At 40.3% G+C, this 24,908-nt stretch overlaps 1 protein-coding gene across 15 annotated transcripts in view; it reads right to left on the bottom strand.

The window, feature by feature from the left end:
* The window catches only part of ankrd6a (ankyrin repeat domain 6a), a 77,299-nt gene that overhangs the window by 20,519 nt on the left and 31,872 nt on the right, over nucleotides 1-24,908 (bottom strand). For all 15 annotated transcript variants that reach the window (XM_077581631.1, XM_077584133.1, XM_077582466.1 and 12 more), the window contains 3 exons: nucleotides 24,502-24,600; nucleotides 22,854-22,931; nucleotides 18,601-18,753 (listed from right to left, as the gene is read on the bottom strand). In XM_077581631.1, the coding sequence (XP_077437757.1) occupies nucleotides 18,601-18,753; nucleotides 22,854-22,931; nucleotides 24,502-24,600 (330 nt within the window). The remainder of the gene's footprint in view (nucleotides 1-18,600; nucleotides 18,754-22,853; nucleotides 22,932-24,501; nucleotides 24,601-24,908) is intronic.

Genomic DNA, 24,908 nt, shown 5'->3' with positions numbered 1-24,908 from the left:
TCAATCGGACGATGAAGAGTACCCCGATTCCAATGCATATTCATCGGAGGAGTGGGTACAGTCTGATCATGGAGAAGACACTGGTTCTGGACTATGATGCCACCATGAATGGAGTGGATAAGATGGATCAGAACATCTCTTACCACCGGTATAGGAACTGAAGGACATGAGGAAGCCAGACGTAACACCACCGTAACGTCACCGTATCATGATCCTGAGAGTAGATTTGATGGCAACATGGCCAAACAGACACTGCAGTATAAACTTGCTATTCCCCGGGAAAAAAAGGCTGGCAAGAAAGTGTATCGTCTGCATCTGGGGCCATCACAGTGAAACTAATCTGTTGTGCAAATCCTGCTGCGTCCCCTTGCGCGCAGGGGAGTGTTACAAAAAGAAAAACTGTATTTGAAAGATCCACACAATTGTAAATAGTACCACGGTTGCACACATTTGTATATAGTTTGCCAAATTGTTTTGTCAAATTGTTACACTGTTGAATGTAAATAAACTTATTTTGCTATCAACAAACACTTTTTCATTGTTGGTGGTAGTGTTTTACAGAAGTAAAGCACTGTTTAGGTGTTTGTGGCATCATTCATGGAAAAAAAAGGTGTCAAATTCACTAGAGTGCATGAAACAATATCGTTTCACAAAAACCTTGATTTCTCCGTATTTTGTTTCAAAACAGAGCATTTGGGTGAAACTAGCCATTTTCTATTGTTGATTACTGAAAAACGGAATAAGGTAGAAACAAACTTTTTCTGATGAAAGATGAGAGTCCAATCTTTCATTTGGTAGTATGTGTGTTTCCATAGTCCAAACACAAAATTTTCTGTGGACCTTGAAAAATCGGCTGGCACCCACGGCATCCCTTTTCTGAAAACGTCTGGCGGTCAAAGAGTTAAGTTAGCTTCAGTCAGCTCAGTAGTGCACCAGAAGTGGTGAGAACATGTTTAAAAATAAGAGTTAACAGGAAGTAACGGGAAGTACAGTGTTAGCTGCTTTAATCTTGCTGGTTTAACTTTATTTGGTAAGTGTGTCTAATTTGGTAAGACCAAAATTAATAAATAATAAACATAAAATAAATTATTAAATATCATAATAAGTAGATAAAATAAATATCACCAAATTAATAACACAAAATACAGTATACACCCTAAAACAGCAAAACAAAGTCACATGCTGAGTCAAAAGCCATTGGGAAAATAACGTTTTTAAGATGAGTTTTAAAAGTGGATAGGAGGGAGTTTGCCTAACATTTATCGGAAGGTTGTTGCAAAGGAAGGGAATGTAAAGGCTCGATCCCCTCTGAACCTCCTGTGGTGTCTGGTCAGCTGACCTGAGGTAGATGCATAGGGGTCCCACTGAGCAAGCCGACAAAAAAACAACATTGTTTATACGTAATGGGCATACGTAGAAAAGACGTCCCATTTGGGTGCAGATTGCAATATCAGATTACGTAATTTCGTCAACGTAATTTCAACGTAGATTAGTGACATATATAAAACGTCTGTGCAAAGTTGAAATCTGGTTCAAAACAGGTCATATTGATGTTCTTTTGGCACTTGATATAGACCCAATTGTAGGCCTATATTCATCATTTAAAATGACTAAAATAATGGTGTGAAATCATGCATGAAAATGCTCAATAAAGAAATAAAAATATAGCGTACTAATTCAGTTTGTTAAAATAGGTTTATTGTTTTAAAGCCATATGTGTGCTTTACTCCGTGTCCATCGGATGGTTCGGCCCAAATGAATAGCACCGTGCCCTCCACTTCTTTGCCCTCATCCTCTTACATTGCTTTAGCATACATCTGAAAAGGAGAACATATGAAGAGGTGAAAAATTACTTGACCAAAGTATCTTGAAACATGTAAACAGTGGCTACGAACACTGGTGTGGCGTCAATGCGTGACTAGCTATAGCTCCTAGCACCTAGCATAGCGCCCAGCCTAAATGTGTAACATTTTTCAGCCGCATGGCTAAAAAAACGGAGCTCAGCAGGTCATCCTGCTATTGATAATGCTAGTGACAGATCACAATACAGCATTGAAATCAAAAGTATAAATGTGGCTATAAGAAAATAAAAGGTGCATCTTAATGCAACTTACCTTGAGCAGATCAGCAGGACCATTTCCTGAATGCACATATGCGAGTCTAGAGGTGGAGCCTATATATACCACACGCAGGATAGAATGAATTTCCATGTGTCAAAACGTAAACTTTTGAGTAAAAAAAACAAAATAAAATATAAATTTGTATATATATATTTTTTTTTATTAACAAAACAAAAACAAACAAAAAAACACAAATAATGCAAGCGTATTTGATACTTCTTTTGTGCTAATATACAAAGAACAAACATGGTGAGTATGGGACATCATATCAACGTCTATATTAAGGCCATGGTTAGACATCATATATGTGAACTTATTTTGGTGGTCATATGGACGTAGAAATATGGTCCACGACCGGCCGACGCGATACGGACATGATCTGGAGGTCCATTGGACGTCGGATGTTTAGTGGGGTAGAGGAGCTCAGAAATGTAGGGTGGGGCAAGACCACCCATTTAAAGATTTGTAAACAAAAGAATCTTGAAATGAACTAAGTAGTTAGGGTTGTACAGGGAGCCAAGCAAGAGACCTCCTACACAGGTTTGGGGAGTAACGGAATACATATACCGTTGTTACGTAATTAGAATAAACTTTTTTTTTTTAACTGTATTCCATTACAGTACAGGAAAAAAACTTAATCAGATGACAGGTACATTTATAAAAAAAAAAAAAAAAGGATTATTTTGAGGGATTACCATTTTCTACAATGAGACAGAAAGCAAGAAACAGAGCAAGAGAGAGAGAGAGACACTGCTGTTGTGTTCGTGTTGATGTCGTGTCTTCCACACCTGCACGCCGCCCGTTTAAAAAGCTTCACGGACGAAAGGAGAAAGTGGTGACCGGTATTCACTATTTGGAAACTTGCTGAAGGACCGATTTTTCTTTAACAAAGAAAATGTTTGAGCTGAGAGTCCTGCGGCATGCTACGCTGAACTTCTTACTAACCATAGGCATAATGTGAGTTACCTTCAGAACAAATCTCCCTCCCACCAATTCCTTATTTAAACGCCATACACAATATACACGGCTAAACTCGTGACTGGGAGAAAAGTTTTGCAGTTGATATCATATATGTTCCCTTTTCTCCGAGCAACAACAGCTTTGTTAGCAAGCAAAGCTTTACTTTACCTCATTGGATGACTGACTATCTATCTATCTATGAGATGTGGTTGCTTTCAGTGACAGTTCGAAACAGCATATGGCCTTCAATCAATCAATCAATCAATCAATCTATACATGCATTTTAATGGGGTTCAATTATACAAGGATTTTTGCTATTAGTAGGTTGCCTGGGTCCCCATCACCCGCAAATAGCAGGCGCACGCTGTATAGAAATATATATTGTGGTGATATTTATTTTTAGTTTGTCTTCATGAGCATACTTGGTATTGGAGTAATCCAAACGTAATCCAAGGTAATCAAGTCACATTAATTAATATTATGGTGCTTGGATTAGGTTACTAACTACATTTTTAGCAAGTAACTTGTAACTGTAACGGAATATATTTTAAAAGTAACCCTCCCAACCCTGCTCCTACGAGCACCAGTTAGGAGATGGGCAGCAGCACTTTGGACCAACTGAAGACATATTGCTTAACCAATGTCAATTGTGCATTGAGTTGACATTATTAACATTTTTTATTGGTTTATTTTACTTTTTACCTGTTTTACATTTCATTATAGATGTGTTGATGAAGGTGTAATTATGTTGACCTGATATAACCTGTGTGAGTAATGCTTTTGACATTCTTGCTATCTTTTGTACTGTTTTCCCAGAAATGAGAAAGTTAAAATGTTTCTATGTTTATCTAAGAAGTCTAGTTGCTGTTCATTAGAAATCCGGTTGTCAAAAGTTCAAGGACGATCTAGTTTACTGGGAAAATGCAAACTCATTCTGTGCGTCACGTCACATATTGCTTAACCAATGTCAATTGTGCATTGAGTTGACATTATTAACATTTTTTATTGGTTTATTTTACTTTTTACCTGTTTTACATTTCATTATAGATGTGTTGATGAAGGTGTAATTATGTTGACCTGATATAACCTGTGTGAGTAATGCTTTTGACATTCTTGCTATCTTTTGTACTGTTTTCCCAGAAATGAGAAAGTTAAAATGTTTCTATGTTTATCTAAGAAGTCTAGTTGCTGTTCATTAGAAATCCGGTTGTCAAAAGTTCAAGGACGATCTAGTTTACTGGGAAAATGCAAACTCATTCTGTGCGTCACGGGATGACAGAGGCGTTTCCTCATGTTTTGAATAAAGAGGCTGTGTGGGCAAAAGAAGACACACACATTGGATGACACTGCTTGGGTGATGTCTAACTGTGTGACCAGAGATCTCTGTAATAAACCAACCTTTCAAGGACCCTCTCCACCAGAATCTCATCTTGCAATTATTTGAACACGCAAACGATTACAATTAATGGTAATTCCTTCAAATGGTGACCCCGACGAGCGACGTTGCGGGCTGTGGCGTTCACGGACGGATACAATTCCAGGCGCCTAATTAATTACGGTGAGTGGACATTTATCCACGTTTGAGGAATTCTGTCTGCCTTTGAGGCGCTGAAGCTGGTATTCGTCTTGCAAAATTACTACATTGGAGATGAGATCAGGTGAACAGGTTTTTGGTAAAATTTGAAGACATTGTGTTGGACGCAAAGTCCCTGATTTCGGATTTTACTACGGTGTTCGAACTGTACACGTACGTGGTGACGACAGCATTGTTTACGGAAATGTCGTCACGTTGGTTGTTGCGCTGAACGGGAAAAACAGGCAGACGCAGCGGATTAGCGCCGCTGTTAAGAAGTCGGGAGATTCTTGGATAAATTTGATATTAAGGTATAAATTGACACAGCGTACGTACGCCGCTGTTATAGATTTGGTACACAGGTAGACGCAGCGGACTTGCGCCGCTGTTAAGGAACCGGGAGATCCTTGAATATTTGTTCAGCTGCATGACAACAGGCCGACGCATGCGCAGATGAGGTACGTAACGTTAAGATGGATTGTGTACAATTAAGACGGATTGTGGCAAACAGGCTGAAGCAGGCGTTTTATTAAAATTACAGAAAACACACGGCAGTCTCGTTCTGAAGGAATCTTAGAGATTGTAAGTCCCTGCATTTCTGAGGCAATTGTTAAGTACATGTAGAGTTGGAAACAACTTTTCGCTGCGAAGGAGCCGAGAGACTGCTTTGTAAACGTCTTAAAGCAGTATTTATTGTTTTCCGAGGTACAGGTTGACGCATAGCTTTTGTTACTTATAAATGCTATTGCTAAGAAATCGAGAGATCATGATATTTATTGTTTTTGGATAATTTTGTTCAGCTGGAAGGACAACACCCATCCCGGATGTTTATTGTTTTGTCGCGGAAGCTATCTTTTGACGACTAATTTTATGGTATTACTAGTGAGACGTCACTGGATTTATAACTATTGATACGACTTCAATATAATAATAACTAAGGAGGTTAATAATTAATATAAGTTATGGAAGCCCTTTTTGACCGTCATACCGAATGGTTTGATCCGAAGGCACTTCCGCTTGACGGTCGCAACATGTTGTTGATAACACAGGTTGCTAACGCTTCCGAGGTGGCTATCGAGGCGATGCCCCCGAAAAATAGACGTAAATTGAAGGAGGAATTAAACAAATGGATGCACAGTTGCTGTGAAAAATGTTTTTCCCACCCTTACAATCTACGATTTGCTTAATATCACTGATGAAAGCCGTTGAACTTGCATGTGTAAAAAAGCGTCATGCGCTGGACAAACAAGTACGAGACACATCTGTCATTTCTTTGAGTGGAAGAAAAGCTAGACGTGACAGTAGATGAGTGTATTAAATGATGATTAATGCTGAAATGTTGACTTTTAGTAAAGGCTGAACGGGATAAATTGGTTAGACAACGACAACGTGATATGACTAATGAACGTTTTAATGTATTGTCAAACAGCTATTAAATTGAAGATATTTAGAGGAAGCTGCCTTATCTGATATGTGTGCTTTTACGGGGTGAAGTTATGTGTGTGCGTACGTGTGTGAGCAGCATTTGAGGAAGGTGTGTGAAGTGAAGGGAACATTTTTTGTTATAAAATGACTAGGGTAAATTGTGTGATTTTGGTGCTTGTATGTGCCTTCATTAGGTTGAGAAGTTGAGAAACAGTTGTTTAATAACTGCATTGGGAACTGAGAGAGACTGGATGACAGATGTGTGCATGGATATTTGTGCTAATTGCCTTTAAGTGGTGTAGAGAGCTGTTAGGGTACAGATGCTAGAGGCAGGTGACATCCGTATTTTTATTTTATAATTAGGTCCGCTTTAATATTTTTTGTTAGAGTTAATTGTTTCTCCCTCATAATTTTGCTCGTACGCGACAACATTACTTAACCTTTGTTTTCCCTCTCTGAATTTTTTTCCCCACAATCTGCTGTCAGCCATTTTGAGGGGCATTCCCGAGACTTAAGTACAGTCCTTGGAAGCAACTTCCCCATGTTGACGTTGACGTGTTTGTTAAACAATAAAAAGGAGGGGACAGTTTGTTGAAGACAAGAATTTATTCGTTGTCTCTAAGTGTGTGTGACAGATAGGAATATTGAAAAATAGTAGATATGTGTGGAGCATGTGTGAATTGTGTGTTAATGGGGGGGATTAGATTTTTTCTTGTTTATGTGCTGGGAGAAGGTGTATTGCGTAATGTCCTGGGGGAGTGTTGAAGTAGAAGGGCAGTTTTTGTGTTTTTTTCTCCTCAGTGATGAAAATGGAGAGGAACAGACTTTTTTATGAAATATAAAAGACTATTTGTAAAGCTGGTTTAAAGACAGGCCTGTGGGGGAGGGGGGAGTAACTTGTAATTTAACTACAGGCCACTATCTATATTACTTTTTAATTAGGTCTGCTTTTTATAGTTGAATATTGAGTAATAATTATTATTTCTTTTAATTGAAAAATAATTTTCATTTTTTATTTTTTCCCTGCATCTATGATGATTCATTCGTAGGGGTGAAAGTGATTTAACCTCTGAGTCCCATTTCAGAATTTGAAGGCGGCCATTTTGTATGCAAGTCCTAAGGCTTGACAGAACTTCCCATGAGGGCGCCGACTGGGAGTTGTCACATTTTAAGCATGATTTGAGGTAACACATAATGAAGAAGATGTCTATGGTAGACATATGCGTTAATATAGTAATACTACTTGCTATAGTGTAGTGAACAGATTTAAATGAAACTATAGAATAAATAAAGATAAATAAATTCAAAAACAAATGAATTACAACAAGCAGATAGTGCTCTCTTGCTACGATCTCATCTCCCTCTGTCTGTTGCGAGTGTATAAGTGTTTCAGGCAGGTTCAATCTTTGGCTGGAGGTGTTTCTCTTGGCTGACTCAACAAACGTGCTGGATTAACCTGGCTGTTGGGCCACGAATATGGACAGCGTTCTCCTGCTCTACTTGGTGTACAGAGTGAACGGCAAGCTGCATGAAGGCTACTTTCGGGGGGGAAGTGGCCACACAGACTGCGACAAGGATGGTACACTGTATATCCGCTCGCCCTGTGACTGTTCAATGACTCTTATGATGTATCTGAGCAAAATGTCCATCAACTCTTTGAGCAGACATCTCAAACTCTCATCACAGCCGTCCTGATGAAACTGTCAGGGGTCTCCAGTGACAGCTAAGGCCTGCTTTGAACTTTGCCCTGCATAAACTGCTATACAGGAAGGAATATGAACTCCAGTTGTGGACTCAAAGTTCGAGTCATCTGAGATTGGCCCTTTGAGTCATATTTTGGTCTGTTTGAGTACAGTTTGCACTCTGTACTGTGTCAGAAAAGGAGATGTGATCTATAGCAACGCAGTTTCGGAAATTGAAAAGGATACAATTTATTTCAATCTTAATTACTATATTTTCCGTTATTTGATGCTTGTTGAATTTGGTCTTCTAATATTTTGCCCATTTCTTTTCTGTAATTTTAGCCTCTGAATTGGGACTCATCGATGTGGAACACTTACGGCAAATTTGCTGGTTAAATTTTTATTTTTTCATTAAGCTCACAGCACTGTGATCTTTGCATCCCACGGGGCATGCTCTCTACAAAGTTCCCTGCTGTGTTTTACAAGCCCCACTACTCTGTAGAAGAGGTGAGATTAACTCAATAGATCAGATTACTTTTTGGTTTGTTTAAAGTAGGAATTTTGTCTTGTTTTCCCTCTGATCTTTTATCTTAATTAACAGTTAGTTTGTTTTTCCTCACTTTGTGTTGCCTGGAGAGCATACGACTTTGCGTCACAAACGCTTGCCTCAAAGGCTTTTGTTTTTACGACTTGTTGTTGCAAGTTAAGCCGGATCTGCACCTGTAGTTTTGGTGTTGGCCAATTTTGCCCCAATTTGGTTTTGGCCAATTTTGCCCCAATTTGGTTTTTCTTATCTACAGGACACAAGGTGTCTGTTTTTTCCCTCTTATGAAGCAGCAATTTGTTCGCTGCAGCCGTTTTTACATACTGGTCTGAAAATGATCTGAGTTGATCTTTTATCAGATGGGGGAATTACTGGTCTGTCTGTGTGTATCGTCACGAAGGAAGATATGCACGCAAACAGTTCATGTTGGATTATATTAAATGTAGAACTATAAGTCAGTCTGAATGTGATAACTAATAGTTCGTGAGAATGAATGAATTCACAGGAGGACAATTGAGGATTGGTGATTGGACCTACAGACATGGAAGAGAGTAAGTTTTGGCAAAGACGGCGAAAATAAGGTGAATATGTTCTATTTTATCTCTCCCGGGGGTGCTCACGGTTCCGGCCGGGCGTGAGCGGCTCTGGGGGTCAGATGTTATTTTTATGGGTTTTACTTGCTGGTGATAGTTGCATTTATTTTATGGCTGGAAGCACATTCATGCCATATCTATAACAGTAAACATTATGGTAAAACATTTCATTAATCATTATAAGCTGTAGACAAAAATTGGCCTCGTCAGATTTGAATTGGCTATAAGATTTTCATTGTTGCATTAATGAATGTGCTTAGGTCATTAAACTCAGCCAAAGGCTGGATTTTGATTGAATGTCACAACAAACAGACCTACAGAACTTCACTAACATTTACTAACTCCAAACTAATAAAAACTACCAGATGCTCTTTCAAAAAGAAGGGATGTGAAGATGTATGTTTTTTGTGACTAAATGAAAATGTCCTGCATCCAGATGAGGTGACGGAGAGGTCAATCTGGTCCAGTTCAATGGGAACACATCGTTCCACATCTTGCCTATCAGACCCGCCGGGTCCGCCACCTGCTCAACCCCCACCAACGGGAACGACCTGACGATTCAACTGGAAAACCAGGCCTGCTTCCAGTGTCCACCTCGACGAGCTGCTCTCGCTGAAGACATCACTCAATGGAGATTGAGTTTCGCTGAGGACATCCCTCACTGGAGATAGGAGGAACGTATCCCTTTTCCGGGGCGTTCCACAAAGATTGAGTCACACCTTGGGAAGATAAATCCCGGTGATCAATCCTTGCATCTCTGGCAGTTGACCAGGGTTCTGAAAGAAGCTGACAACGCCCTTTTCAAAAAAAAACAACAACACAATACACAAAAACATAACAGAACTGACAAACGCCTTTCTCATTCTACAAAGAACTTCACCTCGAGATGGCGTCCAAGCGACAACACGTCTTCAATTGCGTCTTCAATTGCGGTTACATCATGACACTCTTTCTCATATTGACTGTTATGCCAATCTGGTATTTCTGGGATCCCCTCGCCACAACTTTGAACCTAACTACAACACTTCGTGTTAAGCGAGACATTGCCCCTCCACACATTCCCTGGATCATATCCTGGACTTATGATGACTCAATTGCTGTGACAGTTGCCCCAAACACGAACACCTCTGTCAAAATGCCCATTACATCATTGAAGGGATTTAGAAGTGGCCAGAAGATCGCAGGAGGGGACTGGGTGACATATTGGTGGTATTTGACAGGAAATGTTTTGCGGCGAGACTGGAGTGCTTTTATAACCACCCAAAGCGGACAATATTGGCTACCGGAAACGAGCAAGGAAGCTATTTTCTTTAGCAAAAGGGTAACATTGCGTAAAATGGGAGGCCAACTCGAATTTAACTTTTCTCTTCCCAATGGAAATATACGGCCGCCTTTTAATAATCCATTTTAAAAATCCATTAATAGACCGTTCTAATAACACAACATGTATAAGGCGATTACAATCTACTAAAGTAATAGGGGAATATATGGATGATTTTGGCCTCGTCGACAGCTGGAGACTTAAAAACCCAAATAAGAAGGAATTTACCTTCTTTTCCGCTGTACACCGGTCTTTTTCAAGAATTGATTATTTTCTTACAAATAACTCTATTGCTGATAAAACTGTTACAAAAATACATCCTATTATTATTAGCGACCACGCACCAGTCTCACTTTCCCTACAAGTTGATTATACTTTTAAACCACCACCAACATGGCGTTTTAACATCTCTCTTCTAAACGATGCAGAGTTTGATAAAATTATAAGGAAAGAGTGGGCAGACTTTTTGGAAATAAATGACTCTCCAGGCCTATCGCCATCTCTTCTCTGGGAAGCTGGGAAAGCAGTAATTAGAGGTAAAATTATATCATATTCATCTTATAAAAAGAAACAGGATCAAAAATTTGAAAATGACTTGGAAGATAAAATTAAACAACTGACGGATGAGTACGCAATAAACCCAAATGACCAAATATGGACTGACTTACAAAATACAAAAATACAGTTAGACGATATGCTAACTAAAAAGACAGAGTTTATAATACAACAATTGAGATACAACAACTTTGAATATAATAACAAATCAGGTAAATTTCTTGCAAACCAACTTCAACGCAATCGGGAAAAATCTCTTATAACGGCTATTAAAGGGACAACTGGTGAATGTACACAATCACCAGAAGAAATTAATCAAATTTTTTATAACTATTATCGCAACCTATACTCAGAAACTAACAAACCTAACCCTGAGCATATTGAGGCATTCCTCAGTAGCTTAAATATGCCTCAGTTAACTACTGAATATAAAGATATGTTAGAAGCGCCACTTACTATAAACGAGTTGTACAGTGCTCTAGATAGTATGCCTAATGGCAAGGCACCTGGCCCAGATGGTTATCCGGCTATATTTTTTAAGCACTACTGGTTAATGCTTGCTCCGCTATTCTTAAGAGTAGTAACAGAAATTAAAACTAATGGTTACATACGTCCACACATGAATACAGCAGCAATTAAACTTTTATTAAAGCCAGAAAAAGACCCCACCCTTCCATCAAGTTACCGTCCGATTTCACTAATTAACACTGATATCAAAATTATTACTAAGGCTTTCACATCTAGATTAGAAACAGTAATCTCGACAATTATTCATAGCGACCAAACAGGCTTTATTAAAGATCGCCACTCTACTAATAATATTAGGAGGCTCTTTAACCTTATTAGCATGTCACAGCGGCATGATAAGAAGGCAGTTATTATATCGTTGGATGCAGAAAAAGCTTTTGACAAAGTTAACTGGTCCTTCCTCTTTGCTGTTTTAAATAAATTTGGCTTTGGGAAATCATTTATCCACTGGGTGTCAGTATTATATGATTCTCCCAAAGCTACAGTTAGTACTAACGGGATTATATCTAAGCGCTTTATTTTACAGAGAGGCACAAGACAGGGATGCCCACTATCCCCTTTATTATTTGCAATATTTATCGAGCCACTTGCAATAGCCATACGCCAGGAAAGAAGGATTCAAGGAATTCACTCTGGGGTAACAGAACATAAAATTAATCTATATGCCGATGATATTTTACTTTATCTAGAAAACCCGGCGATTTCGTTAGGGGAAGTATTTAACTTAATAACTAAATTCTCACAGTTGTCAGATTATTCTATTAACTGGACAAAATCAACACTTCTACCTATTACAGAAAATTCATGGAACCCTGCAAGCCAGGACCCACATTACTCATTTCCTATAGGTAATTTAAAATACTTAGGCATAAAAATCTCACCTAAATTAACTGATTTAATTCATTTAAATTTTTCTCCACTTCTGGATAACATTCATAGTGACTTGGAACGCTGGAATAATCTTCCTATTTCTTTAATAGGACGAATAGCCACCGTTAAAATGAAAGTTTTACCTAAAATAAACTATTTTTTCTCAATGATTCCATTTAAACCTACGGCTAAATGGTTCCAGTTGTTGGACTCAGCCGTTACAAAATTTTACTGGAAAAAAAAAAAAGCAAAGATTAGTCTATCTACTCTTCAGAAAAGTAAATCCAAAGGTGGCCTAGAGGCACCAAATTTTATGTACTACTATATAGCTAACCAGCTACAATATATCGTTCTATGGGCACAACCCAACAGAGATACTAACTGTTGGCTGGAACTAGAACAGAAGGATTGTAATAACCTCAGACTTCTAGATTTACTCTTTATTACAACATCGATTAAGCGACATAATTGTTTTAAAAACCCAATGATCTCCGCCACCCTGACTGCTTGGTGGAAGGCATTAGAAATTACAAAAGCCCAAGTGGAGCCCTGTGGGCTTTCTCCCCTATGGCATAACCCTGACTTTCGAATTAACAACCAAACGTTTTATTTAGGTGTGTGGGAGCAGAAAGGAATCACACATCTTCACCATCTCTTCTCAGATAATATGTTTATATCATATACATCTTTGCTCCAAAAATACAAAATAACAAACGGAAATTTTTTACATTATCTGCAAGTTAAAAATATGATAAAGAAACAAATTCCAACACTTCAGGGTACGCTCCAACCGCCTGGCTTAGCTAAAGATATTACCAAGCTCTCTCCGACAACAACAAAAAAACTTTCAAAAATATATAAGTTACTTTCATATACGGATAAAATGTCTTTACCCATCTTAAAATGGGAGACAGACTTGTCTATAGCTCCGGAATCTGACTTTTGGATTCAAGTTTGTGAAAATGCATTTAAAATGACAAAACACACAAATTTACAACTTATCCAATACAAAATAATCCATAGAACATACATTACTCAATATATGATGAAGAAAATGGGCCTCTCCGACTCCGACATTTGTCTCCAGTGTTTACAAAACACTACAGACACTTATTTTCATGCTTTATGGTTATGCACCCCGGTTATGTATTTCTGGACTAAAGTCTTAGAAAAACTTTCCGCTATCTTGGACTATAGGATACCTTTATCTCCAAACTTGTGTTTGCTAGGTGACCTAACAACAACTGACCTACCACATAAACAATTTCAATCTACACTTGTAGCCCTTACTATCGCTAAAAAAACAATTCTTGTTAACTGGAAAAATAAACAAACTCTGAATATCGACCAATGGTCTAACCTCCTTATAAATCACATTTTAATGGAAAAAATATCGGCCTCAAATAAAAAACAAATATCAAAATTCATAGAAATATGGTCTACGTATATAGAATATTTTAACCTAATTCTGGTTATTTAATTCTGCCTGTTAGCGAGAGCCACCACATTGTGATAACTTACATTGATGTCTCTGCATTTGGCAGTTTGTTACTAATGGTTGTGTTTTTATAGTCAGGAACCCAGTTGCTGCCAACAGGATCGAACAGATTCACCTCCAATGGGCACTAAAGGCTAATATTCGGATTCACTGCATGCCAGGGGACTAACGCTACAGGTGCTGTCCCCCCTGGCTGGGCGTGGGCGGGTCTGCCCCTCTGTTGGCTGCTGGGTGGCGGCTGCGTCTTGGTCGTTCCCTGGGTCTCGTGGTGGGTGCTGTGTTGCGGGGCTCTCCCTGGTGTCCGGGGCGGCGCCGCCCCGGCGCGGTCCGTCGCTCTGGGTCCGGCGACGCGGGTCGGGGCCTGTGGGCCGCCGGGGTGCCCCGTGGTTCCCTCTCCCCTCCCCCTTCCTCCCCCTTGCTTCCTCTCCCTCTTCACCTCTCCCCGCCCGTCCTCCGCCTCCCTGTCCCTTCTCCCTCGTCGCCCTTCCTCCTCCTCTCCCCCTCTCTCTGCGGCCCTGCTGCTGCCTCCTGCCCTTCCTGTCGTCTCCTTCCCCCGTCCCCTCCCCCTCCCCTGTCCGCCCTCCTCCCCCTCCCCTAGGCCGGGGGTTCCGTCCGTGGCCCGGGTCTCGGCGCTCCGGGAGCCGGGGGAGTGGGCGGGATTGGTGTTGTGCCCGCCCCGCTCCGGTGGGCCTCCGGGCACTTCGGGCGGGCCCCGGTATCCGGGGGGCAAGCCCCGCCGGGGTCCCGGTGGGGTGGGTGGGGGTTTTGGTGGGCGGGTGCGCCTCCCCCCCCCCGCCCGGTTGGGGGGGGCCCAGCTGGTCGCTCCTCTTAACTCACTGCACTAGTTTTGCACAATACATTTTAGGGCACATAACACACTTTGGGGGGGAGTGGGGTGGGGTGGAGACACCGTCTCCGCCCTGCAGCTCCCCTCCAAATTTTAATGCACCACACAACTGGGGGGGGGGGGGGGGCATCGGTTGGGGCGGCCGCGGTATGAAGCAGTGCTGCGGTCGCCTGTCCGTGTGCACCCCCCCCCCCCATTAATTTATTTTAATGCACCACATACGCTCATTGACATGCCTGGGGGGCGGATGGATCGGAGCAGGGGGGGATATCATTTCCCTCTGCTCCGGTTCACCTGCCCCCAATTTTAATGCACCACACACACACACTTATGTATATACACTGGGTGGGGTCACACACACGGTTTAGGGGTAGAGTTCGCCAGTCGGCGAGCTGGCGAACTTAGTAACAGGGTTAGTTTTTCACTTTGATCGTTGGGGTGACGACCGGGGCCTCTCCCCGCTGGGCCTGGGGTTCGGGGATGCCGCCCGTCCTCCGGTGCCCCCATCTCCCCTTCTGCCCCTGGTGTTCCGTCCCTCCGCGTGGTGGGGTGGGCGCGGGTGCCCTCTCCGCTCCGCTGCCCGGCCCCCTCTTCGGCGCGGATGCCTGGGTGCGGTGTGTCCCCGGGGTCTGGGGTCGGGGGCTGGGGGGCTGTCGGTTGGTGGGGGTGGGGGCGGGGGGCGGGGGCGGCTTGGTTGGTGGGGGGGTGGTGGTGGGGGTGCCGGGGTGGGGGGTGCTGGGGTGGGGAGGGTGTCTGGGGATTTGGGGACCTGGGGGCGGTTGGGGCTGGGTTGGGGTGGGTGGCGGGGGTGGGGGTCGCGGGGGGAGCGGGGGTTGTGGGCCGGTGGGGTGCCTGGTGGGCCTGCAGTGCCCCGTCCTGCTGCGTTGGGTTGGGGGCGCGGGCCGCGTTGGGGTGGGGGGCGCTCCTGCTCCGGGGTTTGCTCTCCGGCCGGTGGCCCCTGCGGGGCCCGGGGGTCGTCCTTTGGCGCGGCCGCGGCCTGGGGGGCCCTGAGGTGTTGCGCTTGCTCTGTCCTGGCGGAGGTCGACGGCTCCCCTCTTTGGTGGAGATTTTCATGCATGCTAGATCCACCACACCAGCATCTATCGAGACTCAGACACAATTTGTTTCTCCCTCAGGTCATTGATTCGGTGGAGGCTGGTGTCTGTGGATCTCACTCTGCTTCGTCTGTCCTTTCTACCTTTCCTCAGTTTCTCCTTTGGGCCCTTGAGGTTTCCCTGATTTGTTGGAGTTGGGATGTCTTTGGGGTTGGTGAAGGTTAGTGGCCCGGTGGGTGGTGTCTGGTCGGTGCTGGGCTTCGCTTTTCTTTCTTTTCTTTGGTCCCCCTTTGGGTCTCCTGGCGGCCCCACGACTCTGGCTGGATTTTGAAGTGTTCGGTTTAGGTGAACGGTATGGGAATTCTTATTTATTTTTATTTTTTTTCGCACGCACGCACGCACGCACACACACACGCACGCACACACGCACAAACACACATACAAAAAAAAAAAAAAAAAAAAAGGGAGAACAATGATGATGACATTTCAAATGATCAATACTGAGATCTCCCAAAGAAAAAAAAAAAAAAAAAAAAAAAAAAAAAAAAGGAAATATACAGTACGGCCGCCTAATGTAACTCTATATAACAACTCTTGTTTTGGGTTATTGTTATGGGCATGGTCCTCTGGAACTGACCCCTATTTTCCTATTTTAGTTTGTGTAAATAAGACAATGAGTAAGTTAGAACAACCAAAAATGACTAAATACACGATGGAGACCGGGGTAGAGGCTGTAAGTGTACCGACTGATGGTGTAAGAGAGTGGTTTCGTGTTACGACAGGAGTGTCCGACAGCAGTAACAATTGGCTACTGCTGGCGAACGAAGCAGCGCGTGCCTCTGGTAAAGATTGTGTGGTATGTGTAGGACCACGACCTTTATTGCGAGTAATCCCTGCTAAAATAGAGGATCACTGTGTAATGGAACTTATGAATAAAACTGTCCCCAATGCCAAATGCTCTCAATGGGATAAGGTGTACCCACTCGTAAATTGGCAGACAACTAAACCAGTATTTTCAAATGAAGTTGCGCATGGTAATTTTTCATGTATTAAATTGACAGGTACTGGAGAACAATTGGGAGAACTAAATCACATCACCCGCTGCATTTCAGCAATAGATGTCGGACAAAAGTTCCAACCTCAATCTAGAGCTGACATTTGGTGGTGGTGTGGTCATAATCAAATATTTGACAAAGTTACCTTTGAATGTAAGAGGATATTGTGCTCTCATCACCCTCCTTCTGCCAGTACAACTTTTCCCCACCTCTGTTGATAACCTTTTACAAATGATTGATACATGGGAACCACAATCTTCTCCTTTTCAGAGATTCAAACGGTCTTCTTGGCAAGAGCAAAATGTTCCCACCTACATTGATGCAATTGGGGTACCACGGGGTGTACCAGATGAGTACAAATTGGCTGATCAAGTACTCTCAGGGTTTGAATCGCTAATTTGTTGGTGGTGCACCATTAACAAAAACGTAGATAAAATTAATTATGTGCATTATAATGTACAAAGACTAGGAAATTGGACTCAATCTGGTTTTGAGGCTGTGCAAGGCCAATTAGCTGCTACATCTTTGATGACATTCCAAAATCGAATTGCACTAGACATGTTAGTGGCAGAAAAGGGCGGAGTTTGCTCAATGTTTGGTGATCAGTGTTGTACTTTTATTCCTAACAATACTGCACCGGATGGAAGTTTAAGTATTGCAATTGAAGGACTCCGGACACTCAATAGAAAGATGAAAGAACATTCTGGTATAGATACTTCAATATGGGATACTTGGATGGATGTTTTTGGCCGCTATAAAACTTTGATATCTACGATTTTAATATCTGTTGCTGTATTTGCTGCTATGCTAACCATTTGCGGATGTTGTTGTATTCCATGTATACGTCCTCTCTGCCAAAGAATTATTATTACAGCTATTGAAAAACGGGATGTACATAATAAGTCTTCGTATATGATGGTTGAGTCTGTTGCTTCTCCACTCCCACCTACTGCGACATCCGATGCAGATCCCGCTGGAATCTTTCTGTAAAAATGTTTAAATGCTTAATTTTTGGCTCTTTCGAGCCCAATTGAAGGATTGTTGACATTATTAACATTTTTATTGGTTTATTTTACTTTTTACCTGTTTTACATTTCATTATAGATGTGTTGATGAAGGTGTAATTATGTTGACCTGATATAACCTGTGTGAGTAATGCTTTTGACATTCTTGCTATCTTTTGTACTGTTTTCCCAGAAATGAGAAAGTTAAAATGTTTCTATGTTTATCTAAGAAGTCTAGTTGCTGTTCATTAGAAATCCAGTTGTCAAAAGTTCAAGGACGATCTAGTTTACTGGGAAAATGCAAACTCATTCTGTGCGTCACGGGATGACAGAGGCGTTTCCTCATGTTTTGAATAAAGAGGCTGTGTGGGCAAAAGAAGACACACACATTGGATGACACTGCTTTGGTGATGTCTAACTGTGTGACCAGAGATCTCTGTAATAAACCAACCTTGCAAGGACCCTCTCCACCAGAATCTCATCTTGCAATTATTTGAACACGCAAACGATTACAATTAATGGTAATTCCTTCAATTGCCACCAGCAAATGAAGCGGTGCCTTTACAGCAGGAGTTATGTTATGGTTATAAAGTATAGTTTTTTCCCCAATATGGATTTTCTACTTATCATTTATCTTATCACGACATTTTAGACAAAGTTCTATACTTTCAAATTTGTATGACCAATTGTAAGACCAAGTCTCAACATCAACCCTATCAAACAATGAACTTTGGGAGGAACTAGAACAGACACTGCTGTCCAGAGACTTTGACGCTCTGAACCCTGAATCTACAGAAGCTGGCTCTAATTGCTGCAAAATGGAAACAGATACAAATATACTTTTTTTTCCTGATGAAAGAAGAGACTGATCTTTCTTTTGGGAGGTTCCATGTTTTTATAGGAATAAAACAGAATATTCTGAAAAAAAAAAAGCTTTACAATGAGTGTGAAAATTGGAAAGTTTACCAACCTGTCCTTTGCCCTCTCTGTGGTGTCTAATGGGCCTGCTGATGGCAGTGGGTGTCAAGTGGTTTTGCAGCTGCCCCTCCTGACCCATCTTGAGCACCTCGTTGTCTATTGGCTCACTAATGTGTGTTTCCCCTACCGATGAAAAGCTTTTTTGCTAGAACGGGCAAGAAGGAAATAGTTTAATTAACGCCACTTCATCTTTTTTTTTTGTCTTAAGTCAATCCTCAACAATTAACACACTGATTTCAACTATTTCTACTATTCTATTTTTACTGATTGATGACATTTATTGCTATTATTTGTTTCATTTTCTTTATTGTTATTCCTTGGACATTTTCCAATTACTGTTCATTAAGTGATTATTGTTGTGTATTTGGTATTTTTTAATGATGAAAAATTTGGCAATATCAAAGGAGAGGCAGTGATGTCGCAGTCGTACTGGACAATGTTATTTTTTGTTTGTTTATTCAACTAAGAGGATTATGATTCAGTCACTGATTAGACGAAGATACTTGCAAATGCTTATTTTGATGAAACACAAATCAGTCTGGTTTCATCAAGGTCTACTACACAAATCACAGGATATTTAATGTTGAGAGGCTGATTTGGACAATTTCAACTTTTGCGATCATTTTCACGTGACAGATGCATGATCCACAACAACCTCTGAAAATATAAAAAATGATCGCACCAATAATTAATTTTTTAAGGACATTAAATGAATGAATTAATGACGTCGTCATTGTCCTCTCCACAGCTTAATGGTGCTAAAAAGAGGAAATCGCTTTTGCGCTTCCTCGGTCGAATTTCATTTTTCTTACAAATGTTACTAAATGCTGTGTTCTTGGCGCAAATCCATTGGTAAATAAGGTGCAAATTTGCTCCCAACTCTCAAACTTTGTGGGCATGTTTGCGTTGGTATGTTATTAGAGCGATATCCTTAGTGAATAGGACATTAACAGGGAGCAAGCTGCGGGTGCTAATCTGGAGCAAATTTTGGCGCTGTTAGGCGCATTCTTAGTGGATTTGGCCCTGAGTGTTATTTCTGCTTAAGTCCATATCTCACTGAGTGGTGCAGGCTTGCGAGGTTGTGCACACGTTGTGAGTGTTGCTTTTTGAGCAGGCTTTATTCAATGTTCTAAAACGTTGCAAAGACACTCTTAAACCCTCTTTAAGACCCTTTCACGGATAGTGGTTACTACAGTGAACAGCCATGAAATGTTTTCTTCCATATAAATAAATCCTTTTTGCCACAGTTGGCCATTAGCTACTCCAGTGGACACTAGTGTAGTCTTGACATTCACTGCCATCAAGTGGTCAACCTTTGGAAGTGCAAACAAAAATAAAAGGATGGCCGACAGAAGTTCAGCTGTGACGTGCAAGGAAGGAATAAGTCTTTTCCTTTTATTCGAAGAGGCCCTTGCAAGTAAAAACATATTGGGACATCAAGCAACAACTAAGTAGCAATATAATTGTTAAAATATCCAAGTATTGATTTTGTAATTTGAGGAAATGGCGATTGATCTCGAGTCCACTAAATTGGACTTTGGACATCATTAGCTGTATTGTGACTACAATTTAATGTTGCTGTAACATTGTTGCTTTTGAAAATACTTATATCTGCATTATTTAATTTTTGCTTTAAATCATAATTTAAATATTATTATAGCAATATTTTATGAATTTTTGTCCTCGTATGAGAGTAAGGATCCTGGTCCTTATGTTATGTAGTGGTCAGGTGCAGAACATGCTAGCAAAACCTACAGGATAGTCAACCATATACCATCTGACTGAAGTGGGCATGATGACAGCGGCAGTGATGATGAATGGATGCCAGAATAAAAAAAATACTATTAGTACTTCGTAAAAAGTAAATTTTTCTTTGGGTAAATGTTTTTACAATTCATGTAGTAGTTTTGAAATATTTTAAAAATATGTGAATACAATGTTAAAAATCAAACAGATATTTTCTATAGTGTTAACATTTTTTTGTTATGCTTTTCTTACAAACATATTTCATCAGTTGCTCAAATGCACGTTATCCACCCTAGTGGACATGTCACCAACTCCTTGAAAAATGTATATTTAAAAGAAAACGAAAGTAATTATTTTTTTCTCAGGTCTAAAAAGTAAGATAAATACTTGAGAGAGAAAAATCCTGATGTCGGTTATCATAATTTGCACTCAAACCATTTTTCTTGTCACCATCAAGTTTTGAACATGTTAAAAATTGTACATGTTCAAAATTTATTTGCGACAAGAAAAAGGTTTGAGAGCAAAAGAGGGTTTGAGAGTGTGGTGAGTGTATTGATTGCAATACTCGCTATGTGCGCACACGCTTGCAAGCCTGCGTTTCTCAGTGAGATACTGGTTTTAAACGTAGGGTATTTGAGGTCTATTACACTGTAGATAAATTAACAGTAAAAATAACTAAAAGAACAGTAGTAACTAATTATGTAAAAGAGTGGACAAAAGCAATGATGCGTACTGTATTTGACGTGTAACTGACCAAAGATGTAAATGCTAAATAAAGTCAAATGTTGTATGCTTACCAGTATAATTGACAGTAATTTGTGAAGTGCAATTTTAATGGAGCATCTTTAAATATGCTATTCATCCGGCTCTGTGGTTGTTATGAAGTTGGACTTGACTCTCTAGTGACGATGGCAGAGAAGAGAACAATGGACAAACATCATGGTCATCATGCACGATGCCAGTCACCCTCTGCACACCATCATCAACAACCAGAGGAGCCTGTTGGTAGACTGCTTCATCCCAAGTGCAGGACTAGCAAACTAAGAACTCCTTTGTCCCTTAGGCAATCACACTGTATAACTCCTCACTCAGGGTGAGGATTAACAGAAGGGGTAACAGAAAGCCAGAGGACAAGCAGTAGCGAGTAGCCACTATAACAAGGACTCTATATGGTATCGTCACCATCTTAGAATAATTGTCTAAGTCATTTTTTTGCACACACAAAAATATATATAGGCGTAAATCATCTCCCCATGATGCAAATGGTTAAATTTTTTGTTTGCTGAAAAAATATTTTTAAAATGACATAGGCGATTATTTTAAGAAGGCATTGATAAGATTTTATTATATACTTATTTCTTTGCACATTTTATACTTAGGCCTATATTTCACAATTTTTTGAATACCTTGCGTGCTGTTGCGCTTTTTTATTTCATGCTGCTGGAACCTTATTTTCCCTGAGGGAGTCTTCCCAAGAGATCAATAAAGTTTTATCTATCTATTTGCATAAATATAGGGATGTTCGATACCACATTTTTTTAGACCGATACCAATACAATACTCAAATCTTCAGTACTCACCAACACCAAGTGCCGATACCATTAGTACTTATGATACATAAAATTTCCCCAAAAACAATAACGATACATTAAAAAAAAAAAGACCTATACAGAGGTACCTCGGAGTTTGAACATAATTAGTTCCTGTGAAGTGTTCAAAGTCCGATTTGTTCAACCTCCGAAACATTTTTTTCTATAGGAAATAATATTAATGCAATTAATCCGTTCCCAAGCTCCCAACATCTTTACCAGATAAAAATGCATGAAACACCTTTTGCTGTTCAAATTCAACAAGGAAAGGGTGAGTAATTCTACAAGAACATAATTAATTGCAGCATCCATTCGTCTGTTAGGTTTGTTTGTTTCCCCCCGCCATCGACGCTTATTGGTTTGGTCAACAACCCCAGATTGGTCTGATTGAAAAAAGTTCGGCTGCAAACGTATCAGCGGGAGCTGTACGGAGCGGTTTAATTATATCTTGTTTTAAAATCCATTATTTTAATTTGGAACATAGCAGTGCAGTAGTCAATGATATCAAATATACAAAGATCTGTCTGCACTTCAGAGCTAATTAAATTGTTGAGTACAACTGAAAACTTATGTGCTCTCTTACCAGAGCCCCCTGTGGCGGTCAATAAATAACCATTTCAGCCTTTAGTTCCTGACGGGCACAAGAGCGGGGACAGATACCAGTATCGATATATCCGTCGCGAGTACCGATACTGTGAAATGTGTACTGCTATCGGCCCAATGCTGATACCTGGTATCGGTACTCGCCCATCCCTACAAAAATATAATACGTATGTCAGAGGGCAAGTCCAACTAATTTTAGTGATACTGACTACTCGAGATAGCAGAATGGTAAAATTCTGCTCAAATCTCCATCATTTTAGACTCTGAAAACATTCATTACACAGTTGAGGGAAATGTGTTGACCAACCTGAGGATCCTTGGCCAGCAGAAGTATAACATGCCGGTGGTTATTTTTTCTGGCCATGTCCAATGCCATTTGACCTGCCTGGAAGTGAATGGAATAGATTAAGCTCATAAGACATAATGTTTTAACCTTGCCAAATAATGTCTCATTTATTTCATTTAATTGTGTGTGCGTGGTTTTGTCTTTGGTACATCGTAGGGCCCATACACGCGTGTTTTTCCAGGTTTAACTACCTCTTTTTGAGGGTCAAGACTTGGTTTTCGAGTTTAGGTTTGAATTGGGTTATGGTTAAGGTTAGGGTAAGGAATGGGAGTAGGAGGTGCGGTTAGGGGACAGGGCTAGGAAATGCAGCATGTCAATAAAATGTCTCCACGATGATATAAAGACAAGTGTGTGTGCATGTATGTGTGTGTACAGTGTATACATATGAATACATGAATTAAAGCCCCCAAAAATATTCTGACTGAATTTGTTTTATGCTTAAATTGAATGTGGTTGGATTCTTTTGAAATAAGAATATTCAGATATTAAAGTGGGCCAGGGGTGAAAAAGTATACGACCACTCCAGGAGGGTCAGGGGAATGTGAGAATTATATTTATATATTTCATACCTAAAAGCATCGATTTGATGCATTTTGAGAGAAAAATCAAGCAGAGTTAAATGACAGTATCATAGCTATCTATACATGGTCACATTCTATATAAGCAGGGTTGGAAGGTTTACTTTTAAAATCTATTCTGACACAGTTTCTAGTTACCTGTTAAAAAAAAAATTGAGTTAGCTACATAATCCGATCACTATGCTATTAAAGTAATGTAACTTGGAAAGGGTAGGGGAATCCAGGTCCAGACAGTAAAAACCTACCACAGATTGGCATTAGCTTCAGGTGCTTCTACTAAATTGGCAAGTAAACGCGCTCGTTTCCACCTGTTGAGTAGAAGCACCTGTGGTTAAGGCCAATCTGTTTCAGGGTTTTACTTTCTGGACCTGCATTTGAACAGTAACAGTGAACTTCCACTATTTGCAGTGGGCAGGACCACAAATAGTGAAAATCCTTGTTTAATTGACACCCATACATATATATATATATACACGTACACAAACACGTACACATACATACATACACAGACACATAGCTGGAAGATAGATAGATAGATAGATAGATAGATAGATAGATAGATAGATAGATAGATAGATAGATAGATAGATAGATAGATAGAACCCTGTCTAATTTTTAAATGATGAAAATTCGTCGCCACGGCAGAAAACTTGAATGTATGTGAATATATTAATTAATGTAAAGACACAATGGAAATCATGCTGAATTTAGTCTTTGTAAGTATATACCATAATAAATGAAATAATAATTAAGCTTTTGCCATTTTTACTTTCTGAGATAATTGAAGTCAAAAGTGGTTACATAAGCTAAAATGTAAGTTTTTTTCATAAATTCCCAGACTTTAGAAGATAATGACTCACTAACTGCAGGGAATCGGCTTGTGAAACATTTTGGGGTGGAAGTTCACTCAGTTGACTTAAAATTACATATATATATATTCCAGACGCTGGAACAAAAGTCATTTTATGCTTGAGTGACTTGTTGCCACATAAATTCAAATCTTTTAAAATGTAAATATGGATACACTTGACATTGTTTCTGATTTTTCCATCTGCTCCAGAATCCAATAAAAGTTGAACTGTCCTCTTATGGCTCAAAGCAGCTGCCAGATGTAGAGCTGTGTCCCCTTTCTGCAGGAAAAACAACAACACCTTAGTGACATCACATTCACAGTATTATATATTTATATACAGTCATACTGTTTTCCAGTACAGCATATAGTATGTGGGTATAGCTGCTTCTCGTTTAGGTGTATTTGTCCATGTTGTGGCTACGACATAATCGTCAGGCTGAAACAAAAAATTAAAGTAAACAAATAACATATCAGTATGTAAGGTTGGGTATCGTTTACTCATTTTCATTCCGGTTCCAAACAATATTGAGCCCATTTCTGTAAAGGGGCAGGGTGAAAATAAGTTTGCATGATTTATAAATCAGG

Source organism: Vanacampus margaritifer, chromosome 1, assembly GCF_051991255.1.
Source record: "Vanacampus margaritifer isolate UIUO_Vmar chromosome 1, RoL_Vmar_1.0, whole genome shotgun sequence".
Lineage (NCBI taxonomy): Eukaryota > Metazoa > Chordata > Actinopteri > Syngnathiformes > Syngnathidae > Vanacampus > Vanacampus margaritifer.
Note: the sequence above shows the minus strand (reverse complement) of the source record. Positions and strands in the feature narration are given on the sequence as shown.